General features: G+C 43.3%; 1 protein-coding gene across 2 annotated transcripts; it reads right to left on the bottom strand.

The window, feature by feature from the left end:
* Positions 1 to 32: 32 nt before the first annotated feature.
* Positions 33 to 25,190, bottom strand: LOC112241293 (D(2) dopamine receptor A). 2 transcript variants are annotated; one of them, XM_042304525.1, is made up of 8 exons: positions 24,894 to 25,190; positions 13,704 to 14,107; positions 12,456 to 12,565; positions 11,562 to 11,698; positions 2,079 to 2,293; positions 1,826 to 1,909; positions 1,261 to 1,624; positions 33 to 1,068 (listed from the first exon to the last, which is right to left on the bottom strand). In XM_042304525.1, exons 2-8 carry the CDS (start codon positions 14,076 to 14,078, stop codon positions 872 to 874), a joined length of 1,482 nt encoding a protein of 493 aa, XP_042160459.1. In that variant the 5' UTR covers positions 14,079 to 14,107; positions 24,894 to 25,190; the 3' UTR covers positions 33 to 871. The 2 variants fall into 2 exon arrangements, with proteins under 2 accessions (XP_042160459.1, XP_042160460.1); XM_042304526.1 differs by lacking the exon at positions 24,894 to 25,190 and having other exon boundaries at positions 13,704 to 14,918.
* Between the last annotated feature and the right edge of the window lie 295 nt (positions 25,191 to 25,485).

Raw genomic sequence — 25,485 nt, 5'->3', positions numbered from 1 at the left:
AAACTTGAAATAGACTAGCAACAACATGAGTAGAATATAATTTATTACATGTATCTGTACAATAACAGTAATACAGATATTTACAGCAGAGATCACATTAACAAACTCCAAACAACAATATATACATATACTTTATGAACAAACCTTGATTAGTCGCTCATCATATCACCATGGCATCATATCTTCACCAACATCTTCATGTTCTTAATGTAATACATCTCTTATAGGCTTGTTTACACTGGGACGACACAAGACGGCTATTGGAGAAAAATTGCGGCATCTCCTTAAAAGATTACCTCTCTAATTTAATTAACGTCATTTACAAACTGTAAATAACTGTATCAGAGTAAAAACAGGACAACGTCTGCAGACGCTTTGACATTATATGTGAGAGCGGAATCAGAGAGCAATACATTTACTTAGTCATCCTCGTACGTAGTGGGACAGTCTTCTGCCACTGTAGTCTGTCTTTTGCCACTGTTTGTGCCCTACCCCATGAGACTCCCATCTCTTCCCATAGAACCTTCAGAATATCTCTCTCCACCCGGTTATGGTTTATATTTACAGAAGTGTACATCTCTTTATAATTCCCAAGGCTGTTTTTGATTTGGTATTTCTGTAAATTTGATTCAATTGCTCTTCTGTTTGACCTCTTAAATTATCTTTTTTTATCTTCTGTCACCTCTCTCTACATCCCCCTCTCTCTCTCCTTCCATTCCCTTCTTGTCTTTGTTTTTACCCCTCTCTTTCACTTCTTTAGTTTCATTTATAGTCTATGACCTTTTTTTTTGCCTCTCTCCACTACTCAAACACTTTTCACACTTGTCCTTCCTCCCACTCTCCCCCCTCCTCCTCTTCTTCTTCCCTGTACTCAGCAGTTTAGGATCTTGATGAAGGCCTTACGGAACTCGATGTTGAAGGTGGTGTAGATGACGGGGTTGACGGCACTGTTGAGGTAGCCCAGCCAGGTGACAGCACTGTACAGGGAGGGGGAGATACAGCAGCTGGCACAGTGGGCCTTCAGCACGTGGGTCAGGAAGAAGGGCAGCCAGCAGATGATGAACACACCTTATGGAGGAGTGAGGAGAATTAAAGGGTGACGACTTAATGACGACTTATTCAGTCTCAATTCACTCTCTGCCCCTTCCCTTCAGATCATCAAACATTGAAGGGCCTAGGGGAAGGGGGAAGGAGTGAATTGGGACTGGCTGAAACACACTCTATTCAACCACCCTCATCGTCTCCTCCTGTTTCTCTCACCCAGCACGATAGCCAGCATCTGGGTCGCCTTCCTCTCCTTCTGCTGCGACAGAGTCCCTTTCACCCTCTCCTTCGCCATCGCTCCCTTCCCCCTGTCTGCATTTCGCTCCCTCCATCGCTCGCGCCCACTCACGCCGTCCTCGAAGGTGGCACGGTGGGGTACGAGGGCGGAGCGTGGTGCCACCGAAGGGGACAGGGCCAGGAAGGGCGCGGGCGCCACCGAGATAGAAAGAGAGACCTTGGTGGCTCGTCCAGAGGCGGGAGGGGGGTGAGGTGGGGGGAGGCTCTGGTCTAACTGGGACAGGAAACCACGCCCCACAGGTTCCTCATCCAGGGGGTGCACCACCGCCTCCTTCACTAACGTCTAATAGGGAGGGGGGGGGGACAGGAAGAAAAGATGGGAAGTGGGAAGGGAGAGACAAATGGAGACTGAGAAACAGCGAGAGATGTAGAGATATGTACTGTAGTTCAAATCTATGGCTCATGTTATAGGAGATTTCGGAATCCAACTTTATGGTCACAGTAGTTCCCCTGTGCAGTGGCTCACAGTGTTTCAGCGACTTACCACTTTCTTGCGTTGGGGGGCGCTGGTGGGGGGCCTCATGATCAGAGTGCACAGCTTCACATCCTCAGGGTGAGTACACTTATTCTGAGAGGATGAAGGGAGAGAAAAGAATGAGGGATAGAAAGTCAAAGATGCTTGCTTTTGGACCTACTGTCTTCTAAAATCAAGCTTTATTGGCTGGCAGTTTTATGGGGTTAATTGATTGATGACTGGCTGATTAGTTGATTGATAGATTGATTGACTAGTCATGAACCTTCCTGTGCCTGTGGCCCTCCCCCGTCTTGCCTCCTCCCTGTGGGTGCAGGCCGTGCCTACGGGGCACAGTGCGTCGGCCCCGCCTCCGCAGCACCACACAGATTTGGGCGTACACCAGCAGGGTCACGATGAACGGAACGTAGAAGGAGGCCACGGATGAGTAGACCACGAAGGACGGATCAGCGAAGGCACACTTGGTCTCCTCCCGACTGGCTGATGGAGTGAAGGGGATGAGAAAAGGTGGATAGAAACACAGAGATGTTGTTTGGGAGTGGGGAAAGGTGGGAGGAGGTGTATGTTAAGGCAACAGAGAAGTTTTCCTCTACAGTTCAGGTCAGATCGACATATTTAACCGCGTTGACATCTTTGGCTAAGTCCACTCTGTAATGGTGTGGCAACCAAGTAAATGCCTGGTTTAGCTCCAGAGAAGACAGGTACATAAGCATTCGACATTTGCTTTTCCTCTCCATATTCAAGCTGGATGCAACATTTGAAAGGCATTTAAAATCTGCTTCTTATAAGGCCAGGCCACGGCCTATAGCACAACACACTACAGTCTAGTTGAATCCTTTCAACATTATACAGCTGCTAGCAAATGACTATATGCTGCACACTGTAAGATACTGCATTTAGGTGGTAGGTCCTATCCAATAAACTCAAGCTTCCCCATATACAGTATAACCATAACCTTTCTATAGGACACATGATGACCCTGAACGCCACATCATCTCTTGTTTTCCCAGCAACGTGTTCAAAGGCTAGAGGCGCTCTCAAAAGGTGACTGAATGTTAACATGCGGATTAAAGGCGCTGCATGGTCAATCTGACATCTGCAGTGGACGTAGAGCATTTACTGCGATATGGCCTCTACAGATGTCAGGGCATTTATACTTATTGCGCTTTGCCGAGCAGCACAGAGCTGTTGTGAAGGACGCTGTCAAGAAAGTGAGTTTGTGTTTATACAAGAACTCTCACCCTCAGGGACAGTCAACCAATCACGTCAATGTGGAGCTATATGGAGCCCTTCGAATTGTTCCAAAATTTGAGAGGCACACAGACATGCGGAACAGAGCTTGATTTGGCCTCTGCGTGCCTCCAGATGCTCCACAATTGCGTCACACGAAGCCTCCAACCACATTTTTCAGATCAAGCATAAAATGGCTTTTAGTGTTGGCCACCCCAGCTAGAGTGGTTGTTGCCATCCAGTTGCATCAAGCTGTGCAGCCTTTGCATACGAAAGCAGTACTCTCTTCAGCCCCATCCTCAAGGTAGGAGCTTATGTTCCAAACCTCAGTTTGCTTGTTTTCGCACGAGCTACCGCTCCGACGAGACGACACAAACATTTTTCAAAACAAAATACCATCTTGAGCAAAACGTGATGATGGGCACGTCCTCCGACTTAAAATGACATCACTGGTAAACATCAACGCATCGCTGGTAAACATTCTGTATTGTGGATGTGGACCGACAGGCCAATCAATGAGTCCCTCTTTCATTGAAACGTGTTGACTGATTAAAGCATACAGAGCTGAAAGCTGTTAGTAAGCAGTAGTGTGTGTGTGTGTGTGTGTGTGTGTGTGTGCGTGTGCGTGCATGCATGGTGTTCTTAGTGATTGCAGTTACTGCAAATCAAATCACATTTGTCACATGCGCCGAATAGAACATGTGTAGACTTTACCGTGAAATGCTTAGTTACAAGCCCTTAACCAACAATGCAGTTCAGTAAATAACTGCGCATCATGACTAAACAGATGTAACCCTATCTAACTAATTATTCATTTTTTGTCTCTCACCAACTGGCGATACCCAGATATCCAGTAGGGCTGCAATCTTCCAGGCTCACAACAGATGGACTGGAAGACTGCAATGTTTATTTTACACAGCTAATAACAAAAGGAGTGTGGGTTTCTTCACGTGCGTCTTCCCGTGCCATGTTTATGTCTCTCCTAGACCGAATGAGTAAAGGAGACAAGTGCACTTGTGATTCCATTGAATAGATTCATTGGAGTGGATGTGGTTCTGGATTTTCTGGAACTCGCCTTGCTGCCGCAACAAAAAAGCACAGAGATTTCTGTGCATGAGGGATCCACTCGCTCAGTCACTCTGTTTAAGGAGGGGCGGGACAGGGGCAAAAATAACGTTTCTGTAGCCTCGGCCTAGAGTCATTGACCACGTTCAAAGTTTTCTGGATATTAGCTCATGTCCCGCTTAAGGTCTTATTCCGGATAAGCTGTTTACATGCACCTTTGATATCCCGCCCATGAGTATCCCTGTATCCATGAATAAACAGAATGTTCATCATTTAATTATATGGGTTAAATGGAATAGTATCTGAAATATGGACACTAATGAACAATGGCGCCGGAGGGGATGACTGCCATTTTACGGGCTCCTAACCAATCGTGTTGTTCTTTGCAACATATTTTGTAAATAATGTTTCTGCTACCGTTTCTTATGACAGAAAAGAGGTTCTGGATATCAGAACAGGGATTACTCACCTCAATGTTTCTGCTACCGTTTCTTATGACAGAAAAGAGGTTCTGGATATCAGAACAGGGATTACTCACCTCTAACTGGACAAAGATGTTTTATTTAATGGGTGACACAAAGGGTATACTGTTGCTCCCAGACCAGGACCAAATCCCTGTTATTCGCGTGAAGACAGAGATACAGGAGGCACAGATCCGGGTGCCTTGTGAGAATTCGTCGGCGAGTGAGTAACCCCACCTTTACATCCGTTCTATTGGCCAATGAGCAATCACTAGAGAATAAACTGGATGAGCTTCGTTCGAGACTATTCTACCAACGGCACATTAAAACTATAATATCTTACGTTTCACCGAGTCGTGGTTGAACGACGACACGGATAATATACAGTTGGCTGGGTTTTCCGTGCATCGGCAAGACAGAACTGTTACCTCCGCTAAGACGAGGGGTGGTGGTGTGTGTATTTTTCAATAGCAGCTGGTGCACAATGTCTAATGTTAAGGAAGTCTTGAGGTATTGCTCGCCTGAGGTAGAGTACCTCATAATAAGCTGTAGACCACACTACCTACCAAGAGAGTTTATCTATATTTTTCATCGCTGTCTATTTACCACCACAAACCGATGCTGGCACTGAGACAGCACTCAACGAGCTGTATAAGGCCATAGGCAAACAAGAAAATGCTCATCCAGAAACGGCACTCCTAGTGGCCGGGGACTTTAATGCAAGAAAACATAACCATTGTGTTGTCTTAAGGGTAAAAAATGACCCGCCACTATGTTGAACAGCAGAGAAAACCCCCTAAATTATTTTTTTTCAACTTGAAATTTGATTACTTTTCCTAAAGTGACACCAACATTAGAAAAAGTGAAACATCGCCTTTGATCATATTTTCATGAAAGCTGTACACCACCAGGGTACAAAGATGGTCTTAGGGTTATTTTTGACCCGGCAGTTATACAATTATTTACACCACAAACACCACCCCCCACCACCACCACACACACACACACACACAATGAGAAATTGAGATTGTGTGTGCTACTGATTGAACTCAGCCTGTAGCGGAAGATCACCATGGTTGGCACAGTTAGAAAGAACAAGCCTGAGTTCCCCCTGCACTCCTCGCAACAAAGGGGAGAGAGGCCTTCTCATCAAAGTTTGCCTTCATCCCCACCACCACTCTAGTTTCTTACCAAGAAAGTGGTCCCCCTGAGCACACTGCACAAAAAGGCTGCAATCAGTGATCGTGAGGAGAGGAAGCCAGCCATCAACCTGGACTACCACCACAACAAAGGAGGCGTGGACTACCTGGACAAGGTGATTGGAATTTACAGCTGCAGGAGGATGACTGCCCGCTGGCCCCTGGTCATCTTCCATTTTTTTAATTTAACCTTTTTTTTTGCCTTGGAAAAGTCGGTTAACTGCCTTGTTCAGGGGCAGAACGACAGATTTTCCCCTTGTCAGCTCAGGGATTCAATCTTGCAACCTTTCGGTTACTAATCCAACGCTCTACCCACTAGGTTACCTGCCGCCCCAATCAATACATTACACAATTAAAACATACAACGATACAACATGATCCAGTCAAAAAAAAAAAAAAAAAGCATTTACACTCCTCTGTAACAGTCTCCCATCAATATTTTTAACTAATTCAGTTACACTAACATATCTAGATGAAGCATGGATTGTAGATTATTCCATGCTTCTGGTGCACAAGCAGAGAATGCAGTCTTGCCTAATACTGTGAATGTCCTGGGGACTTTAAGTAGCAACCACCTAGCAGACCGGGTATGGTAACTGCTGGTGGTGAAGGAGACCAGACTACAAAGGTAGAGGGAGTTTACCCAAAAGGGTTTAGTAGATGAACACATACTTTATATGCACAGAAAGTTACATTTGTGAGGTCCAACCTACCATTTGGTGCAATGGTGGGTGAGTGACTTGGCATTTGTAATAAAGCGCAAGGATGCATGATAACAGAGTCCAGTCTCTGTAAGATGGAGGTGGTTGCATGCATATACAACAAGTCACCATAATCAATTACAGAGAGAAAAGTGGCCTGAACAAGCTTCTTTATAGCCATAAGTGGGAAGCAAGCCTTATTACAAAAATAAAAACCCAATTTCAATATATGCTTTGTCACAAAATTATCCACATGAACTTTAAAGGACAACTAGTCATCCAACCAAATACCTAGGTATTTGTAGGATGACACTTTTTCAACGGATAAGCCACCAGATGTGACAATGCTAACGTTCTCTGGAAGACTTCTAGCTCTGGTATAGGTCTTGAATTTTGTTTTTTGTACATTCAAGACCAGTTTGAGACCATAGAGGCCTGCAGTGACTGAAAAACAGTTTGTAGCTCTTCAACAGCCTGAACCAGAGAAGGAGCACATGAATATATAACGGTATCATCTGCATATAGATGTAACTATGCTGGTTGCATCTCATTTACCAAATATTTTATCAAAATTGAGAACACAGGAGCTAAAAATGGAACCCTGGGCCACACCTCTATTAATCTCAAGAAAGCTAGACTTGTGATTGTCAGTACATACACATTGTGTTCTGTCAGAAAGACGGAGTCTAGCTAGATAGAGTCTAGCTAGCAACAATTCATCGTCAACTGAATCAAATGCCTTTAATAAATCCAAACAGAGCAGAGATAGGACCATAGTTATTAGCATCTGAGGGATCTCCACCCTTTAGCAGTGGGAGGACATAAGCTGATTTCCAAATGTTGGCTATGGAATTGGTCAAGAGACTCAAGTTGAAAATGTGAGCCACAGGTTCAGTAATAATAGCAGCTGCTGTCTTTAAGAGGTAGGGGTCCAGGTTGTCTGGACCTGCAGACTTTTTAGTGTCTATTGCCTTTATAGACCTCAGTATAAGAAACAGGCTCAAAGTTAAAATGGTTCACATGAGGGCCTATATCATAGTTGACTGTAACAGAGCTTATATTAGAGGCCTGGGCCACACAATTATCAAAAACTGAACCAGCAGATATGACGTACTTGTTAAAAAACCCTACAATATCGGCTTTATCCTTCACTTCTTTAGAATCCATCATCCATAACATAATTGATGTGTCCTCATACAATGCCTTTGTGATATGTAACAAGATCAACCCTACCTGGATGCCTGATAAGAGGAACAAGAGGATGGTGTTCCTGGAGCTGCTGGGAAAGGCACTTGTAAACCCACACATTCAAAGAAGGGAGCACCTTCCCCGCACAGCAGCCTCTGCAGCGCTTGTGAAAGCTGTTCAAGGGGATGAATCTTGTCCTGATCCACCTGAGGCTGCAGCTGGGGCAGGCAAGAGGAGGAGATGCCACATCTACCTCCCAAAGAAGGACTGTAAAACAAATACTAATGTGCTGTACATGTGAGAAATACATCTGCAAAGTCCATGCGCACATACACTTGCATACTGTCCTACATGTGCTAATTAGAGTGGATTGATTAATCTTCTTCACGTTTTTGTTTTGTATCTATTATCTTATTTTATTCTTATTTATTATTGTTGTTTATACACCTTGTGGGTGGGGGCAATGGTAAAAAAATGGAAGACTAGTATTTTGTAGTTGGATTCCTCAATGTACAGTATATAAGAATATATCACTAAGTTCAAGACTGTTATTGCTTCCCTTCAATAAAAGGCAATCCAAACTACTTTCTGCACATTTCTGCTACTTCTGTAGGCTATACAAGTGCTCTCTTGCTAAAAAAAAATGTATGTTTACACATATGCAGTACCTTTTGCAATAAAAAATACAATTCCTCTACTTTAGTAAAGAAAACAACTATGACAGGTGTGTTGTAATAAAAACGAGGTGTCCACTGATTAAATGCAGTCTTTCTGCATTGTGAAGAGGGAAAACCCAGATATTCAAAGTTTGATGAATGACAGGTTGTTTCTTCATGCAAAATAGATTTGGGGTTTAAAATCCAATTAAGCTGCTTTATTTTAGGGGTAAAGTGAAGGCGAGTAATTTTTACCCTCAGGACAAGGGGGTATACAGAATGTTAAGATTACACAAGGGTTAAATCCATTCCACCTACTTTCTACCAGCATGTCAAATGTGCAATCAGAGAGAAAAAAAACTCTAGACCACATTTACTCCACACAGAGATGCATACAAAGCTCTCTCTCACCCTCCATTGGGCAAATCGGACCATAATTATATCCTCCTGATTCCAGTTTACAAGCAAAAACTAAAGCAGGAAGTACAAGTGACTCACTCAATACAGAAGTGATCAGATGACGCGGATGCTACGCTACAGGACTATTTTGCTAGCACAGACTGGAATATGTTCCGGGATTAATCCAAAAGGCAAAGAAGGAGTATACTACCTCAGTCACCGGCTTCATCAATAACTGCATTGACGAGTCATCCCCACAGTGATCGTACGTACATTATCCAACCAGAAGCCATGGATTACAGGCAACATCCGCACCAAGCTAAAGGCAAGAGTTGCCGCTTTCAAAGCGCGGGACACTAATCCGGACGCTATTCCCTCAGAAGACCCATCAAACAGGCAAAGCATCAATACAGGACTAAGATTGAATCCTATTACACCAGCTCTTATGCTTGTCGGACGTGGCAGGGCTTGCCAACTATTGCGGACTACAAAGGAAAACCCAGCCGAGAGCTGCCCAGTGACTAGAGCCTACCAAACGGGCTAAATGCCTTTTATGCTTGCGTCGAGGCAAGCAACACTGTAGCATGCATGAGAGCACCGCTACATAGCTGATGTAAGATCTTTAAACAGGCCACAGCATTCAGAAGGGTGCGGGGCCAGACGGATTACCAGGACGTGTACTCCGAGCATGTGCTGACCAACTGGCAAGTGTCTTCACTGGCATTTTCAAACTCTCCCTGACCGAGTCTGTTTGAAGCAGACCACCATAGTCCCTGTGCCCAAAAACACAAAGGTAACCTACCTACAATGACTACTGCCCCATAACATTCACGTCGGTAGCCATAAAATGCTTTGAAAGGCTGGTCATGGCTCACATCAACACCATCATCCCGGAAACCCTAGATCCATCAACAATTTGCATACCACCCCAACAGATCCACAGATGACACAATCTCAATTGCACTCCACACTGGCCTTTCCCATCTGGACAAAATGAACACCTATGTGAGAATGCTGTTCATTGACTACAGCTCAGTGTTCAACACCATAGTGCCCAAAGATCATCACTAAGCTAAGTACCCTGGGACTAAAAACCTTCCTCTGCAACTGGATCCTGGACTTCCTGACGGGCCGCAGCCAGGTGGTAAGGGTAGGTAACAACACATCTGCCATGCTGATCCTCAACACCGGGGCCCCTCAGTGGTTGGTGCTTAGTTCCCTCCTGTACTCCCTGTTCACCCATGACTGTGTGGCCAAGCACGATTCCAACACCATCGTTAAGTCATTAACATTGAGACAGCCCATAGGGACAAAAGGAGCTGATCATGGACTACAGGAAAAAGGAGGGCCGAACACGCCCCCATTCACATCAATGGGGAGTCTACAGCACCAACAAACTATCATGGACTAAACACACCAAGACAGCACGACAACTCCTTTTCCAACTCAGGAGACTGAAAAGATTTGTCTTGAGTCCCCAGATCCTCAAAGTTCTACAGCTGCACCAGAGAGCATCCTACAGAGAGCGTCCTGACCGGTTGCATCACCGCCTGGTATGGCAACTGCTCGACATCCGACCGTAAGGTGCTCCCGAAGGTAGGGCGTACGGCCCAGTACATCACTGGGGCCAAGTTTCTTGCTATCCAGGACCTCTATACCAGGCGGTGTCAGAGGAAGTCCAAAAAAATGGTCACAGACTCCAGTCACCCAAAGTCATAGATTGTTCTTTCTGCTATCGCACGACAAGCAGCACCAGAGCACCAAGTCTAGGTCCAAAAGGCTAATTAACAGCTTCTTCCCCAAAGCCATAAGACTGCTGAACAATTAATCAAATGGCCACCCGGACTATTTGCATTGACACCACCCCTCTTTGCTTTTACACTGCTGTTACTCACTGTTTATTATCTATGCATAGTCACTTTACCCCTACCTTCAGCACATTTACAAATTACCTCAATTACCTTAACTAACCTGTATCCCCGCACATTGACTCGGTACCAGTATCCCCTGTATATAGCCTTATTATTGTTACTTTTTTTACTTTAGTTTATTTAGTCAATATTTTCTGAACTCTATTTTCTTAAAACTGCATTGTTGGTTAAGGGCTTGTAAGTAAGCATTTCACGCATGTGACAAATACAATTTGCATTGAATGTAGGCCTATGACCACTCACATGTAGCGTAATATCATATTAACTCCTGCATAATTATGCATTTCTTGCATTGAAATTATACAAATGTAAAATTTTGACTCAGGAACAGGAGTGGAGAAACATGTCTTCAAGCATCAAATGCGAATACACGTGTAATGTGTTATCTTTGACACTTACGCAAGCAGACAATATTTCAACCACATAAAATATGCACCCAAGAAAAACTGAAGTCTTATCAGAAATGCATTTTTCTCAGCTTTTCCTTAAAACCGGTCAAACTGATGACAATTGGACATTTTGCACAGGACCAATCTTTCCACTGTTTTGGAGTTATTGCATTTTCTCCCCGGTCCCCTAAACGAAACAGACAACTTTACTGTTAACAAGATTACTAATGCATTCATTCTATCAATGTAAGACATTGTTCTGGTGAGCATTACTTTATTTAGTCTTCTGGGGCATATCAGCATATCCCAGGCATCTTATCCGGGTTTCTCATTACCTGGATACAAGCTTTTTCGGGTTGTTGTAAATGGAATATGACGTTTATACGCGTCAACTCAAAAACAGAATACTTGAGTATCCCGAATAATAATGGGATATTGGTGTGCATGTAAATGTGGTCACTGAGAAAGAGGGGGGAGGGGGATAAAGAGACAGCGAGTGAGACAGAGAAAAGGAGAGAAAGACAGAAACCTGTGTTGTTGAGTCCAAACAGCAGAGGGCAGGAGATGGCGAAGGAGAGGAACCACACGACAGCAATCATCAGAGCCACCCTCCTCCTGGAGCTGTATCTGGTGTTATACAGCATGGGCATCGCCACCGCCGTGTACCTGCACACACATGCTGTATTGAGAGCTAACACCTACACACACGCACAACCAACCACACATGCACATAAATACCTTGTCCACCACCGCCCACGCTGAGTTAAGTTGCATTGTCAGTTCCTCTCATTCACCAGGCAAACACAAACAAAAGCTGTCCAAGTCAGTTTCACAGTGCAGCAGCGTGACAAACCAATCTAAGAGTCCTCCATAGAAAGCCTGGTGTGAGGAGAGGAGACTGTCATCCCTCCACAGAGTTGGTGGTCAGGGACAGACACAAACAAAGAACAGTACCCACACTAATCCCTGAGATATGGCTTCACATTTAGAGGGATTCAGTCTACAAAAGGACAAACAAGGCTACAAGTATTGAGGCTGCTGAAATTGTCAATTTCTTTCAACGGTTTTAAAAGGGTATGGGTTTGGTTGGACAAAATAAGCTCATGTTAAGAAGATAATGATACTTGAGAAGTGAGGAGGCTACCCGAAAAGATGGAAATGGTGTCCTGATTTTTGATTTTTCTTTATGGGATAGCAACAATAACAAGCATTAAAAATAAATTTCCCATCAGGAGACATTACCATCACCTTAAAATACATTTTTTTGCTGCAAGGGCACTATGAAATCAATCCACATTTTGGAGAGAGTGTGAGAGGAGAGTGATGAGGGGAGAGTGAGAAAGAGCAAGACAGACATATAGAGAGTATATTGTATATAGAGAGAGATAGAGATACTGTAGATAGATAGAGGAAGTGTGAGTACCTGTCGATGCTGATGGCACAGAGGTTGAGGATGCTGGCAGTACACATCATGACGTCCAGGGTCAGGAGGATGTCACAGTGGATTAGACTGAAGCGCCACTCCCCTACCACCTAGGAAGAGACACATACAGTATTAGTGCACTAGATAGGGAATAGGTGCCATTTGCGATGCAGTTATGCTTATGAATAATAGACTGGAGGAAAGGAGAACAAAGACAGATTCAGAGATTCAGATCAACAAGGAACTGTTGATGGCAAGAAACTGTTGATGGGAACCAACTGTAGCTTCTGTTATTGACCATGCTACCTTGACATTAAAACCTGTTAGGGATAGGTGTTCCGCTAGCGGCAAAATTCTTAAAACATACAAGTGTTATACATCGGTTTAAAGATACATTTCTTGTTAATCCAACCACAGTGTCAGATTTCAAAGACTTTACGGCAAAATCATACCATGCGATTATCTGAGGACAGCCCCCAGAACATAAAACATTACAAACAGTAACCAGCCAAGTAGAGGAGTAACAAAAGTCAGAAATAGGGATAAAATTAATCACTTACCTTTGATGATCTTCATATGGTTGCACTCACAAGACTCCATGTTACACAATAAATGTTTGTTTTGTTCGATAAAGTCCCTCTTTATGTCCAAAAACCTCAGTTTTGTTGGTGCGTTTTGTTCAGTAATCTATTGGCACAAAGCACGTTCACAGCAGGCAGACGATAAATTCAAAAAGTACCATAAAAGTTTGTAGAAACATGTCAAACAATGTTTATAATCAATCCTCAGGTTGTTTTTGTCATAAATAATCAATAATATTTCAACTGGACAATATCTTCGTCAATAGAAAAATAAAAAACAAGAATGCGTGCTCCCGGTCACACGCAGCAAACATCTCTGGCAATTTCCACTGTCCACTCATTGAAAGTAGTGTTCCTCCCTCATTGTTTTCATTATGTTTCTCCCTCAAAAACAAAAAGTCTGAAACAATGCCTAAAGACTGGCCACATGCAGAGGAAGCCATAGGGATCGTGAACTGGGTCGTAAGTCTTTGTATGGTGGATAGGCTTTCAATGGAAAAACCGCCATTTCAAAATAATAGCATTTCCTGGATGGATTTTCCTCAGGTTTTCACCTGCCATATAAGTTCTGTTATACTCACATACATTATTTTAACAGTTGGCTGCCAGATGGATAGAAACACATACGAACCCACACACCCACCTCCACACACACCTACCCACCCACCTCCAGGTAGACGCCCCAGGGCATGACCAGGGTGGCCAGCAGCAGGTCGGACACAGCCAGGGAGACGATGAGGTAGTTGGTGGTGGTCTGGAGGGCGCGCTCTCGCGACACCGCCACACAAACTAGCATGTTTCCAAATACCACGCAGAAGATAAGCAGCACCAGCAGCACAGCGTAGAAGTTATAGGGAGGGGAGGAGGGCGATGGAGAGCTGGAGCAGTTGGCCAGAGAGGAGGAGGAGGTGGAGAGGGAGAAGGCGAAGGAAGAGGAAGGGTTGGAGGTGAGGGAGATGGACGGTGTGAGGGAGGGGGGGTATGAAGGAGAGAGGGAGGAGAAGCCTGTCTCCTCTGTCTCATTGGGGAAAGTAGTCATCATGCTCCTCTGGACAGTGTGTCTGGAAGAGTCTGGAAAAGTAACAAAGAGACTAATAACATCAAGAGTTATAACTTACAATTTCACACACAAAGCTCTACAACTCTGTACCTTGTATTTACACAACACATACAGTAGATTTATGTACAATTGTCAACTATCTCAGCTCAATGCAGATTGGAGTTTTACATCCTGTAAGGGAAGTGATTAGTTGGTGCGGTGCTGATAGCTCAATAGATTGGAGCATTGCGCTTTCAATATCAGTTGTGGATTTGATTCCCACATGGGCCACACATATCAAATGTCTTTGTTGTTACTAGGCATCAGTCGCTTTGGATATAAGCATCTACCATATGTTTCTACTTTACGTGAATTACCGTGGGATTCTGCATTCGACTGGCAGTCCATTTCTCTAACTAACCACAGCACCTCCACCATCCAATTTTTCAGATTGGCTTTGAGATACATAATTAAAAGGGAGAGATCTAAAGCTCCCTCCCTGACCCTCTAAATGACCCTACATACCTACACCAGCCTACATATAGTGCAATCTGAAAGTATTCAAACCTCTTGAATTTTTCCACATTTTGTTACATTACAGCCTTATTCTAAAATGGATCCCACAGACTCGTCTTCTGTAGGAGACAGGAGAATGAAAACATATTATTACATCAGAAAAACATAACCTACATCAGACGCATACCATCTTACTAAACTATATCAGGTCATAACTTAGTCTATACTACGCTGAATAAGCACATGTACAGTGCATTCGGTAAGTAATTAAGACTTATTGACTTTTTCCCCCCACATTTTGTTACATTACAGCCTTATTCTAAAATATATTAAATTGTTTTTCCCCCTTCATCAATCTACACACAATGCCCCATAATGACAAATCAAAAAATTGTTAAACAAATGAAAATATATTTTATATTTGAGATTCTTCAAATTAGCCACCCTTTGCCTTGATGACAGCATTGCACACTCCTGGCATTCTCTCAACCATATTCATGAGATAGTCACCTGGAATGCATTTCAATTAACAGCTGTGCCTTGTTAATAAGTTAATTTGTGGAATTTCCTTCCTTCTTAATGCATTTGAGACAAGCAGTTGTGTTGTGACAAGGTAGGGGTGGTATACAGTTTGTTATATCTGGAGTACTTCTCCTGTCCTATTCGGTGTCCTGTGTGAATCTAAGTGTGCGTTCTCTAATTCTCTCCTTCTCTCTCTCGGAGGACCTGAGCCCTAGGACCATGCCCCAGGATTACCTGACATGATGACTCCTTGCTGTCCCCAGTCCACCTGGCCGTGCTGCTGCTCCAGTTTCAACTGTTCTGCCTTATTATTATACGACCATGCTGGTCATTTATGAACATTTGAACATCTTGGCCATGTTCTGTTATAATCTCCACCCGGCACAGCCAGAAGAGGACTGGCCACCCCACATAGCCTGGTTCCTCTCTAGGTTTCTTCCTAGGTTTTGGCCTTTCTAGGGAGTTTTTCCTAGCCACCGTGCTTCTACACCTGCATTGCTTGCTGTTTGGGGTTTTAGGCTGGGTTTCTATACAGCACTTTGAGATATCAGCTGATGTACGAAGGGCTATATAAATAAATTTGATTTGATTTGATTTATACAGCAGACAGCCCTATTTGGTAAAAGACCAAGTCCATAATATGGAAAGAACAGCTCAAATAAGCAGAGAAACAACAGTCCATCATTACTTTAAGACAGGAAGGTTAGTCAATACAGAACATTTCAAGAACTTTGTGCTATGATGAAACTGGCTCTCATGAGGACCGCCACAAGAAAGGAAGACCCAGAGTTACCTCTGCTGCAGAGGATAAGTTCATTAGAGTTACCAGCATCAGAAATTGCAGCCCAAATAAAGCCTACACAAGTAACAGACATTCCAAAATCAACTGTTCAGAGGAGACTGTGTGAATCAGGCCTTCATGGTCGAATTGCTGCAAAGAAACCACTACTAAAGGACACCAATAAGAAGAAGAAACTTGCTTGGGCCAAGAAATACGAGCAATGGGCATTAGACCAGTGGAAATCTGTCCTTTGGCCTGATGAGTCCAAATTTGAGATTTTTGGTTCCAACCGGCATGTCTTTGTGAGACGCAGAGTAGGGGATCTCCGCATGTGTGGTTCCCACCATGAAGCATGGAGGAGGTGGTGTGATGGTGCTTTGCTGGTGACACTGTCACTGATTTATTTAGAATTCAAGGCACACATAACCGGCATGAGGTCATGACTTGCTCTTTGGGTGAGGATCAAATGCACCAGATCCCCCCCTCTCCCACCACAGTTTTATGACTGTCGTAAATACCTGCAAGAAAACTCTCTCTCCCACTCTTTCAGAAGTAGAAGTTAAATCCCTTTGTTACTCACGAGAGAGATGTTGCATTACAGTAACATCAAAAGGTTGAATAATGAAACAATATTTCTGTAATCCTAAGAGTTTGAAGGGCCCTTTGGTACTTAACTTATTTGGGGTAGGGGGCAGTATATTCACATCCAGATGTAAAGCATGCCCAGAGTAAACTGCCTGTTACTCAGGCCCAGATGCTAGGATATGCATATTATTAGTATATTTGGATGGAAAACACTGAAGTTTCTAAAACTGTTTGAATGATGTCTGTGAGCATAAACAGAACTCATACGGCAGGCAAAAACCTGAGAAAAAAATCAAACCGGGAAGTGGGAAATCTGAGGTTTGTAGGTTTTCAAGTCTTAGCCTATTCAATATATAGTGTCTGTGGGGTCATATTGCACGTCCTAAGGCTTCCACTAGATGTCAACAGTCTTTAGAACCTTGTTTCAGGCTTCTACTGTGAAGTGGGAGAGAATGAGAGCTGATTGAGTCATAGGTCTGCCAGAAGGCCATGTGCTCAGTCAGGCGCGTGCCCGTGAGAGTTAGCTCCATTCCCTTTCATTTCTAAAGACAAAGGAATTCTCCGGTTGAAACATTATTGAAGCTTTATGATAAAAACATCCTAAAGATTGATTATATACATCGTTTGACATGTTTCTACGAACTGTAATATAACTTTTTTTGACTTTGGACCTAGTGCCTGCACATTTGGATTACTGTACTAAATGCGGGAACAAAAAGGAGGTAGTTGGACATAAATGGACTTTATCGAACAAAACTAACAATTACTGTGGAACTGGGATTCCTGGGAGTGCATTCTGATGAAGATCAAAATGTAAGTGAATATTTATAATGCTATTTCTGACTTTTGTTGACTCCATAACATGGCGGGTATCTGTATTGCTTGTTTTGGTCTCTGAGCGCTTTACTCAGATTATTCCATGGTGTGCTTTTTCCGTAAAGCTTTTTTGAAATCTGACACAGCGGTTGCATTAAGGAGAAGTATATCTTTAATTCCATGCATAACAGTAGAATTTTCATCAACATTTATGATGAGTATTTCTGTAAATTGATGTAGCTCTCTGCACTTCCACCGGATGTTTTGGAGGCAAAACATAACGCGCCAATGTAAACAGAGATTTTTGGATATAAATATGAACTTTATCGAACAAAACATACATGTATTGTGTAACATGAAGTCCTTTGAGTGCCATCTGATGAAGATCATCAAAGGTTTGTGATTCATTTGATCTCCATTTCTGCTTTTTGTGACTCCTCTCTTTGGCTGGAAAAATGGCTGTTTTTTTGTGACTAGGTGCAGACCTTTTTTGAGATCGGACACTGTGGTGGGATTAACAAGTTTATCTTTAAAATGGTGTGTAATACATGTATGTTTGAGGAACTTTAATTATGAGATTTCTGTTTGAATTTGGCGCCCTGCACCTTCACTGGATGTTGGTCCCTAGAGAGGTTAAAGAACAATCACGTCGAATTCATTACTAATTTGTGATGCAATGTAAGGACAGAAGAACAACATAACTGTATCTTTGAATGTGTATACCTCCCAGTGATCAGAACCCCCCCCCCCGAGTGCTGAAATAGGACTCATGAAAAAATGTACATAAGGCCAGCAAGACTGGCAGCGTGAGCTGAAAGGTACAGAATGGCTAGAAACTCTGAAACGTTCAACAGAGAAGAAAACCTCTACAAGACCAAGCAGGCAGACGGTGTGAACCGGACGTCACGAATGGTTAGATTCTACAAGACCAGTACACAGACAGCATGAGCTGGAAGGTACAAAATGGTTAGAAACTCTAAAACTTTCACGAGTGAAGAAGATGAAGACTACACAGGAACGTTCAGTCTGCAGCTGTTTAAGTACTTTAGTCTAGTAAACTCAACGAGAAGCACCGGGTGGTACTCTGAAAGATCCATTCTAAAGAACATTTCCCTATCAACAACCTTTATAACAGAGCCCGCTGAGCAAGCTACAACTAAGAAATACTCTGTAGAATTACTCCCCTAGAGGATCAAGTGGTTTCAACAGAGAGACAGCAAAGACATACAAATGTAAATATGTACATTGCAATTCTTTCAAATGAGCGGCTGTTCATGTGCAAAGTATTCACATTTCCATGAGCATAGTTCTCAGCTGTATGTATGTAGTTGGTGCATTCTGTCTTTCCCGCTCTTTATCTGTCCCCACCCCTTTCCATTGTCTACCAAGCCGTCATATCGGTTTTAGTCCACCAGGGACTTGACTTTGCATTATGTAGTAATCAATGTGTAAGCTATTCTGTTTGTGTGTTAATGTAATTCTGTGTGATTATTTAGTTAGTAAATAAATAATTAAGCCAATTTCTATATCGCTGATTAACCGTTTATGCTATGGTTCGTGCAGCTATCCAAGGATTTTGCGACATTCAGAATGAGACTGAAAGTAAATAAGAATTAATGAATTGGCTGTGACTGATGTAAAATATATTTATATCTTTAGAGTTTAGTCAGGAGAGAAGTCGTTAAATAACTTTGCCGTGGTGCCCTATATTACTTACTTAATTGTTACATGAGTAATTTAATAGCGTAATTGTTTTTACGTGGTATGTAATTATTTCATAAAATAACAGTCAATCACATTAATGATAGTCAAGACAGGACAATGACCCAAAACACACCTCCAGGCTGTGTAAGGGCTATTTGACCAAGGAGAGTGATTGAGTGCTGCATCAGATGACCTGGCCTCCACAATCACCCGACCTCAACACATTTGAGATGGTTTGGGATGAGTTATTCCACAGAGTGAAGGAAAAGCAGCCAACAAGTGCACAGCATATGTGGGAACTCCTTCAAGACTGTTGGAAATGGATTCCTCATGAAGCTGGTTGAGAGAATGCAAAGAGTGTGCAAAGCTGTTATCAAGGCAAAGGGTGGCTACTTTGAAGAATCTAAAATATATTTAGATTTGTTTAACACTTCCTTGGTTACTACATGATTCCATATGTGTTATTTCATAGTTTTGATGTCTTCACTATTATTCTACAATGTAGAAAATAGTGAAAATAAAGAAAAACCATTGAATGAGTAGGTGTGTCCAAACTTTTGATTGGTACTGTAAGTATTCAGACTCTTTACTCCGTACTTTGTTGAAGCACCTTGTTTCTTATGGTCTGAGAGTCTTTAAGTGTCTTTTGGCAAACTCTAAGCGGGCCTTCATGTGCCTTTTACTGAGGAGTGGCTTCCGTCTGGCCACTCTACCATAAAGGCCAGATTGGTGGAGTGCTGCAGAGATGGTTGTCCTTCTTGAAGGTTCTCTGGAGAGGAACTCTGGAGCTCTGTCAGAGTGACCATCGGGTTCTTGGTCACCTCCCTGACCATGGCCCTTCACCCCCAATTGCTCAGTTGGCCAGGCGTCCAGTTCTAGGAAGAGTTTTGGTGGTTCCAAACTTCTTCCATTTAAGAATGATGGAGGCCACTGTGTTCTTGGAGTCCTTCAATGCTGCAGAAATGTTTTTGTACCCTTCCCCAGATCTGTACCTTGACACAATCCTGTCTCAGAGTTCTATGGACAATTCCTTCGACCTCATGACTTGGTTTTTGCTCTGACATGCACTGTCAACTGTGGGACCTTATATATAGATAGGTGTATGCCTTTCCAAATGGATTTACCACAGGTGGACTCCAATGAAGTTGTAGAAACATCTCAAGGATGATCAATGGAAACAAGATGCACCTGAGTTCAATTCTGGGTCTCATAGCAAAGGGTATGAATACTTATGTAAATAAGGTATTTCTGTTATTGATTTGTGCAAATTAATCTAAAAACCTGTTTTCACTTTGTCATTATGGGTTGTGTGTGTAGATTGGTCAGGATTTGTATTTATTTAATCCATTTTAGAATAAGTCTAAATTAAAACAAAATGTGGAAAAAGTAAAGGGGTCTGAATACTTTCCAAATGCACTATAGCACAATCTCAGAATTAGCTGTCCAGGCAGAGTCTATTGGATCCAATGACACAGAGTGGTAATAGGAGTGTCTCAGAGGGCCAATCTATGACCGGAGTTCCTATTGGACTAAATCACACTATTTACCTCCGTTGACCTCTAAAAAATGTGTGTTGGTCAGGACTGGCGTTGTGTGCAGGCCTTAGAGGACAGTGCCCGCCCAACTGTACCTCCTTGCCCTCGTTAGTGACTATAGCTCAGCCAACACCATAGTACCCGCCAAGCTCATCATTAAGCTCAGGGTCCTGGGTCTGAACCCCACCCTCTGCAACTGGGTCCTGGACATCCTGACGGGCCGCCCACAGGGGGTGAAGGTAGGACACAACACCTCCACTTTGCTGATCCTCAACACTAGGGCCCCATGCGTGCTCAGCCCCCTCCTGTACTCTCTGTTCACCCATCATGTTTGCAAACAACAGTTGTAGGCCTGAATACCAATAATGACGAGACAGCCTACAGGGAGGTGGTGAGGGCCCTGGCGGAGTGGTGCCAGGAAAATAACCTCTCCCTCAACGTCAACAAAACGGAGCTGATCGTGGAAACAGCAGAGAGAACACGCCCCTATCCACATCGGCGGGACCGTAATGGAGAAGGTGAGAAGCTTCAAGTTCCTCTGCGAGAAGCTTCAAGATCCCTCATGACAATCTGAAATGTCCATCCACGCAGACAGTGTGGTGAAGAAGCCGCAACAGCGTCTCTTCAACCTCAGGAGGTTGAAGAAATTCGGCTTGGCCCTTAAGACCCTCACAAACTTTTACAGACGCACAATTGAGAGCATCCTGTCGGGCTGTATCACCGCCTGGTACGGCAACAAAAAAAAGGCGCATGTGCCACTGGCCATGTCACCGTTCTCATTGTTTTATTTGTATATTAAAACAATATTTCTACCAGCACACCCAACCAAAAAAAATGGTCCAGCTCATCTGGCATTTGCCAGATGGCCAATCCGCTCCTGGTATAGTCAGCCTATTTTACAGAACAATTTATATATTAAAGCTTATAAGTGGTCAGCAACTTTTTTTTCATGTGGAGTGACAATTTACATGACCATTTCTACCAATCTGCATGCCAGTTAGGACCTACGATTTTCATATGCGCATTTTCGTTTAACAGAAAATATGCTGATGAAAATAAATATCCATTATAAATCACATTGGCTACACCACATGGCAGTTGGTTCAGGATCTTTAAATTGCATGTACCTCCCTCTACTCCACCAGTCCGCCTTTATTCTAGCCCATCTGTCTTCAGCTCTTGCTAGCGAAGATGAAACATTTTATCAACTATTCTGGGCCCTCAGAGATTCCTGCACCAGTGAGCTCCAGACATACGGCTTTATTTGTGCAAGGGAGAAGAAGTGTTCAGGTATTTGATGATGTTTCCACAGAATATATAGTCTCAGAGCATTACATTTTCCACTTTTACCCTGAGGCTCGGTGGTTAGGGGAGAGTGCTGGAAAGATTGTACCCTATGGGGGCATAGCCATGGTAGCCAAAATAATGGCCTGCCCAGCATTTTTATACATGACCCTAAGCATGATGGGATGTTAATTGCTTAACGAATTGAAATAAAATGTTATGTCACATGCGCCGAATACAACAGGACCTTACCGTGAAATGCTTACTTACAAGCCCTTAACTCTATTTTATTAAAACTGCATTGTTGGTTAAGAAAATATTTACAAAAAAAAAAAAAGTAAAAAAATAACAATAATGAGGCTACATACAGGGGGTTCCGGTACCGAGTCAATGCACTGGGGTACAGGTTAGTCGAGGTAATTTGTACATGTAGGTAGGGGTAAAGTGATAAGATAATAAACAGTGAGTAGCAGCAGGGTAAAAACAAAGGGGGGGAGGGGGTGTCAATAGTCCAAGTGGCCATTTGATTAATTGTTCAGCAGTCTTATGGCTTGGGGGTAGAAGCTGTTAAGGAGCCTCTTGGAACTAGACATGGCGCTCCGGTACTGCTTGCCGTGTGGTAGCAGAGAGAACAGTCTGACTTTGGTGACTGGAGTCTGACAATTTTTGGGGCCTTCCTCTGACACCGCCTAGTAGAGGACCTGGATGGCAGGAAGCATGGCCCCAGTGATGTACTGGGCCGTACGCACTACCCTCTGTAGCGCATTGCGGTAAGATGCCGAGCAGTTGCCATACCAGGCGGTGATGCAACCGGTCAAAATGCTCTTGATAGTGCAGCTGTTGAACTTTGAGGATCTGGGGACCCATGCCAAATCTTTTCAGTCTCCAGAGGGGGAAAGGCGTTGTCGTGCCCTCTTCACGAGTTTATTGGTGTGTTTGGACCATGATAGTTTGTTGGGGATGTGGACACCAAGGAACTTGAAGCTCTCTACCCGCTCCACTACAGCCCCATCAATGTGAATGAGGGCGTGTTCAGCCCTCCTTTTCCTGTAGTCCACGATCATCTTCAATTCAGAAACCACACCCCTTGGAAGCATCTGCTTTCAACCCTTACAACCCGTTTTTTTATGAAGTAATTTTGCAGTGTAACTGAAGTTCAACTGCAGTTATTCTGCAATTATTGCGTTCAAAATACCACAGTTGACTGCTGTTTCAAAACTGCAATCTTTTTTCGTATGTGAATATAATTTTTATCCCTTATTTACGATATATATTTTTCTTTAGTCCTTTGACTGACAGGAAATCAATATGTTTAACAAGGTCAGTACTGTTCAGCAATTGGGCTTGTTGTGAAAAACCTCTACCCGGCAGTGCTTATGGGAAATCATGGATAGTGGATACAAAGCGTGTTCTAAGACTTGTTTCATGGATTTAAAAAAATAATTTTAGATAGATGAGATGTGTCTAAGAGGGGAATTGAGTTAACCTTGTTTTATACTGTCTGTGTCAGCGCTTCTTCAAGCCATACTTAATTAAAGTAAGTTATGCAGATGAAGACTCAAAATATCTAGTGAAGTACAGTCTAGACTTTTCATTAAATAAGAACAGTGTCTTCAAACCCCCTCTTTCGCTCTCTTTTTCTGACAATCCTTTTCCCCCTAAAAATGGTTGTGCTTGGAAAGAGATATTTAACAGCCACCTCGTTTTTTTTAGTATATGCCCTTAACTTGTGGCTGTTAAATATCTGGTGACAACAACCCATGGACTAGATCACCTCTCTGTCCTTCCATGCTCTCTCTCTCCGTCTTCTCTCCCTCCTTGTCTGTCACATGGACTCTAGCCAGGTCTAGCACAGCTTTGGCCTTGTTGGTCACAACACAAAATACTTTAAAAAAACATGTACCCAACCTTGTTCTAGGCGAGATATTCACTGGGCAGCGACAATCAATGGAGGGAAAGGGAGGAAATTGAGCAGTGTGAATGAATCATCAGTGTTTAGAGAGGATGGACTCAGTGTAGTGGCTGGGCTGGCTGCCGCATTAGTGGGAAATTCATTAATTAATGAATAAATACTGACTGGTATATTTTAAATCCCTCACTTCTCTCAGACTCAACGCTCCATGATCTACTATTCCTCTCACTTCTTATTAAGACCATGATTTAACCAGGCATGTCAATTAATAATTGTTTTAGTATTTACAATGACGGCCTGGCAAGAGACCCCATGTGGGGTAGGGGTGGGGATTAAAAGTGTATCAATGCTTCATGATACCCAAAACAAAAACTAGTTCTACAGTATACAAATGTAAAAACTGTTTCTGAATATTACAATCAGTATCACCCTTATCTGCCAACCTGATCTGGCAGACGGAAAGCTGCTCCTTTCAGATCCCAGGTACCACCTGCCATCATTGTGCCTTTGAGCAAGGCACTTAACCCGTACATGGCTCCAGGGGCGCTACACTGAGGCGGACCCTGTGCTGCTCCCAACGTGTGGTGTGTGTTTGTGTCTGGGGGGGGAGCAAAGACGGTCATTTATTGAAGGACTAACGAAGTACTTGACTTGTCCCATATTTCGAAGCAGAAATTCTGGTGCATCAAGCATCTGAGAGTAGGAGTGCTAATCTAGGACGAGGTCGGCCCTATCCATGAGATCCTGTGTTCTGAAAGGCTAAACTGATCCTAAATAAGCACTCCAACTCAGACTTTTAATACATACTTCCCCGGGACTCATTACTAGGTCTTAACAACGTATTCAGTCATTATACCAAACAGTGGTATATTGAATCCCATTCGTTTCCTAGGGGAGTCGACCACTCTCAAAGGGTTTTCTATGCTCCTGCTGGGACGCAGACCTGCTCCCTGACATTCTAAAGGGCTAGTTCCTGAACTACCCATCTCCTGCTGCAGCTCATTCTCAAGCTCTCAGTGTAAATCCACCATATGTGCATGAATGAATGAACAAGTACACACAGACACAGAGAGACATACACCTTATAACGTAAAAATACAGAGACAGGTAACCCAAATAGCAACAAAATTATGAGTAAAAAAGTAGGTTAAACTGCAACTTACCCTCACTCGGCTGTAGTGGTAGTCAGTCCCATTCCCTCCAAACAGAGAATTGCAACATACAGCAGACAGTATGAAAATGTATGCACTCACTATACCGTAAGACGCTCTGAATAAGCAGAAAATGGAAAATGACAGAGTGAATCAGTCAGTCACCACTCAGTCTGCTTCTGAGCCTGCTAACCCTTCTCCTGTCAGAGCTCACACCTCAACCTCTATAACATGCAACACACTCACTCCCTCTACTCCTCAATGAGTGTTCCAGCAGTAAATCCCTTCCTCTCGCCACCCCTCTCTGGTTTTCACACTCTGTACTTTCCTCCAAGTGATTTAGCGGTACCCTCCCTCTCCCCCCCCTCCTCCCTCATTAGCCAGTGAGCAGTGTGTGTGTGTGTGTGTGTATATTCAGAAGAAAAAAACAGACAGATGAAAACAAATGAACCGCGTGGGTTAAAAGATCTCTAAAGCGCTCCAATTGGGCGACAAATTAAAATCATCCATATACGTTTGGCAGCGCTCGCATGAGCAGAAGCAACAGAGGAGATCATCAGAGAGAAATGAGACGGGGAAGACAATTCGAAGGGGAAAAAGTATA

Source organism: Oncorhynchus tshawytscha, linkage group LG23, assembly GCF_018296145.1.
Source record: "Oncorhynchus tshawytscha isolate Ot180627B linkage group LG23, Otsh_v2.0, whole genome shotgun sequence".
NCBI classification, from domain to species: domain Eukaryota; kingdom Metazoa; phylum Chordata; class Actinopteri; order Salmoniformes; family Salmonidae; genus Oncorhynchus; species Oncorhynchus tshawytscha.
This window is presented reverse-complemented; position numbering and strand designations above follow the sequence as displayed.

Coding starts and splice junctions, on each gene's coding strand:
- LOC112241293 (XM_042304525.1), bottom strand. CDS start 14,078: ATGATGACTACTTTCCCCAATGAGACAGAGGAGACAGGCTTCTCCTCC. Junction 12,566..13,703: donor CCTGGGGCGTCTACCTGGAG/GTGGGTGGGTAG, acceptor GTCTCTTCCTAG/GTGGTAGGGGAGTGGCGCTT. Junction 1,069..1,260: donor GATGCTGGCTATCGTGCTGG/GTGAGAGAAACA, acceptor CTCCTCCATAAG/GTGTGTTCATCATCTGCTGG.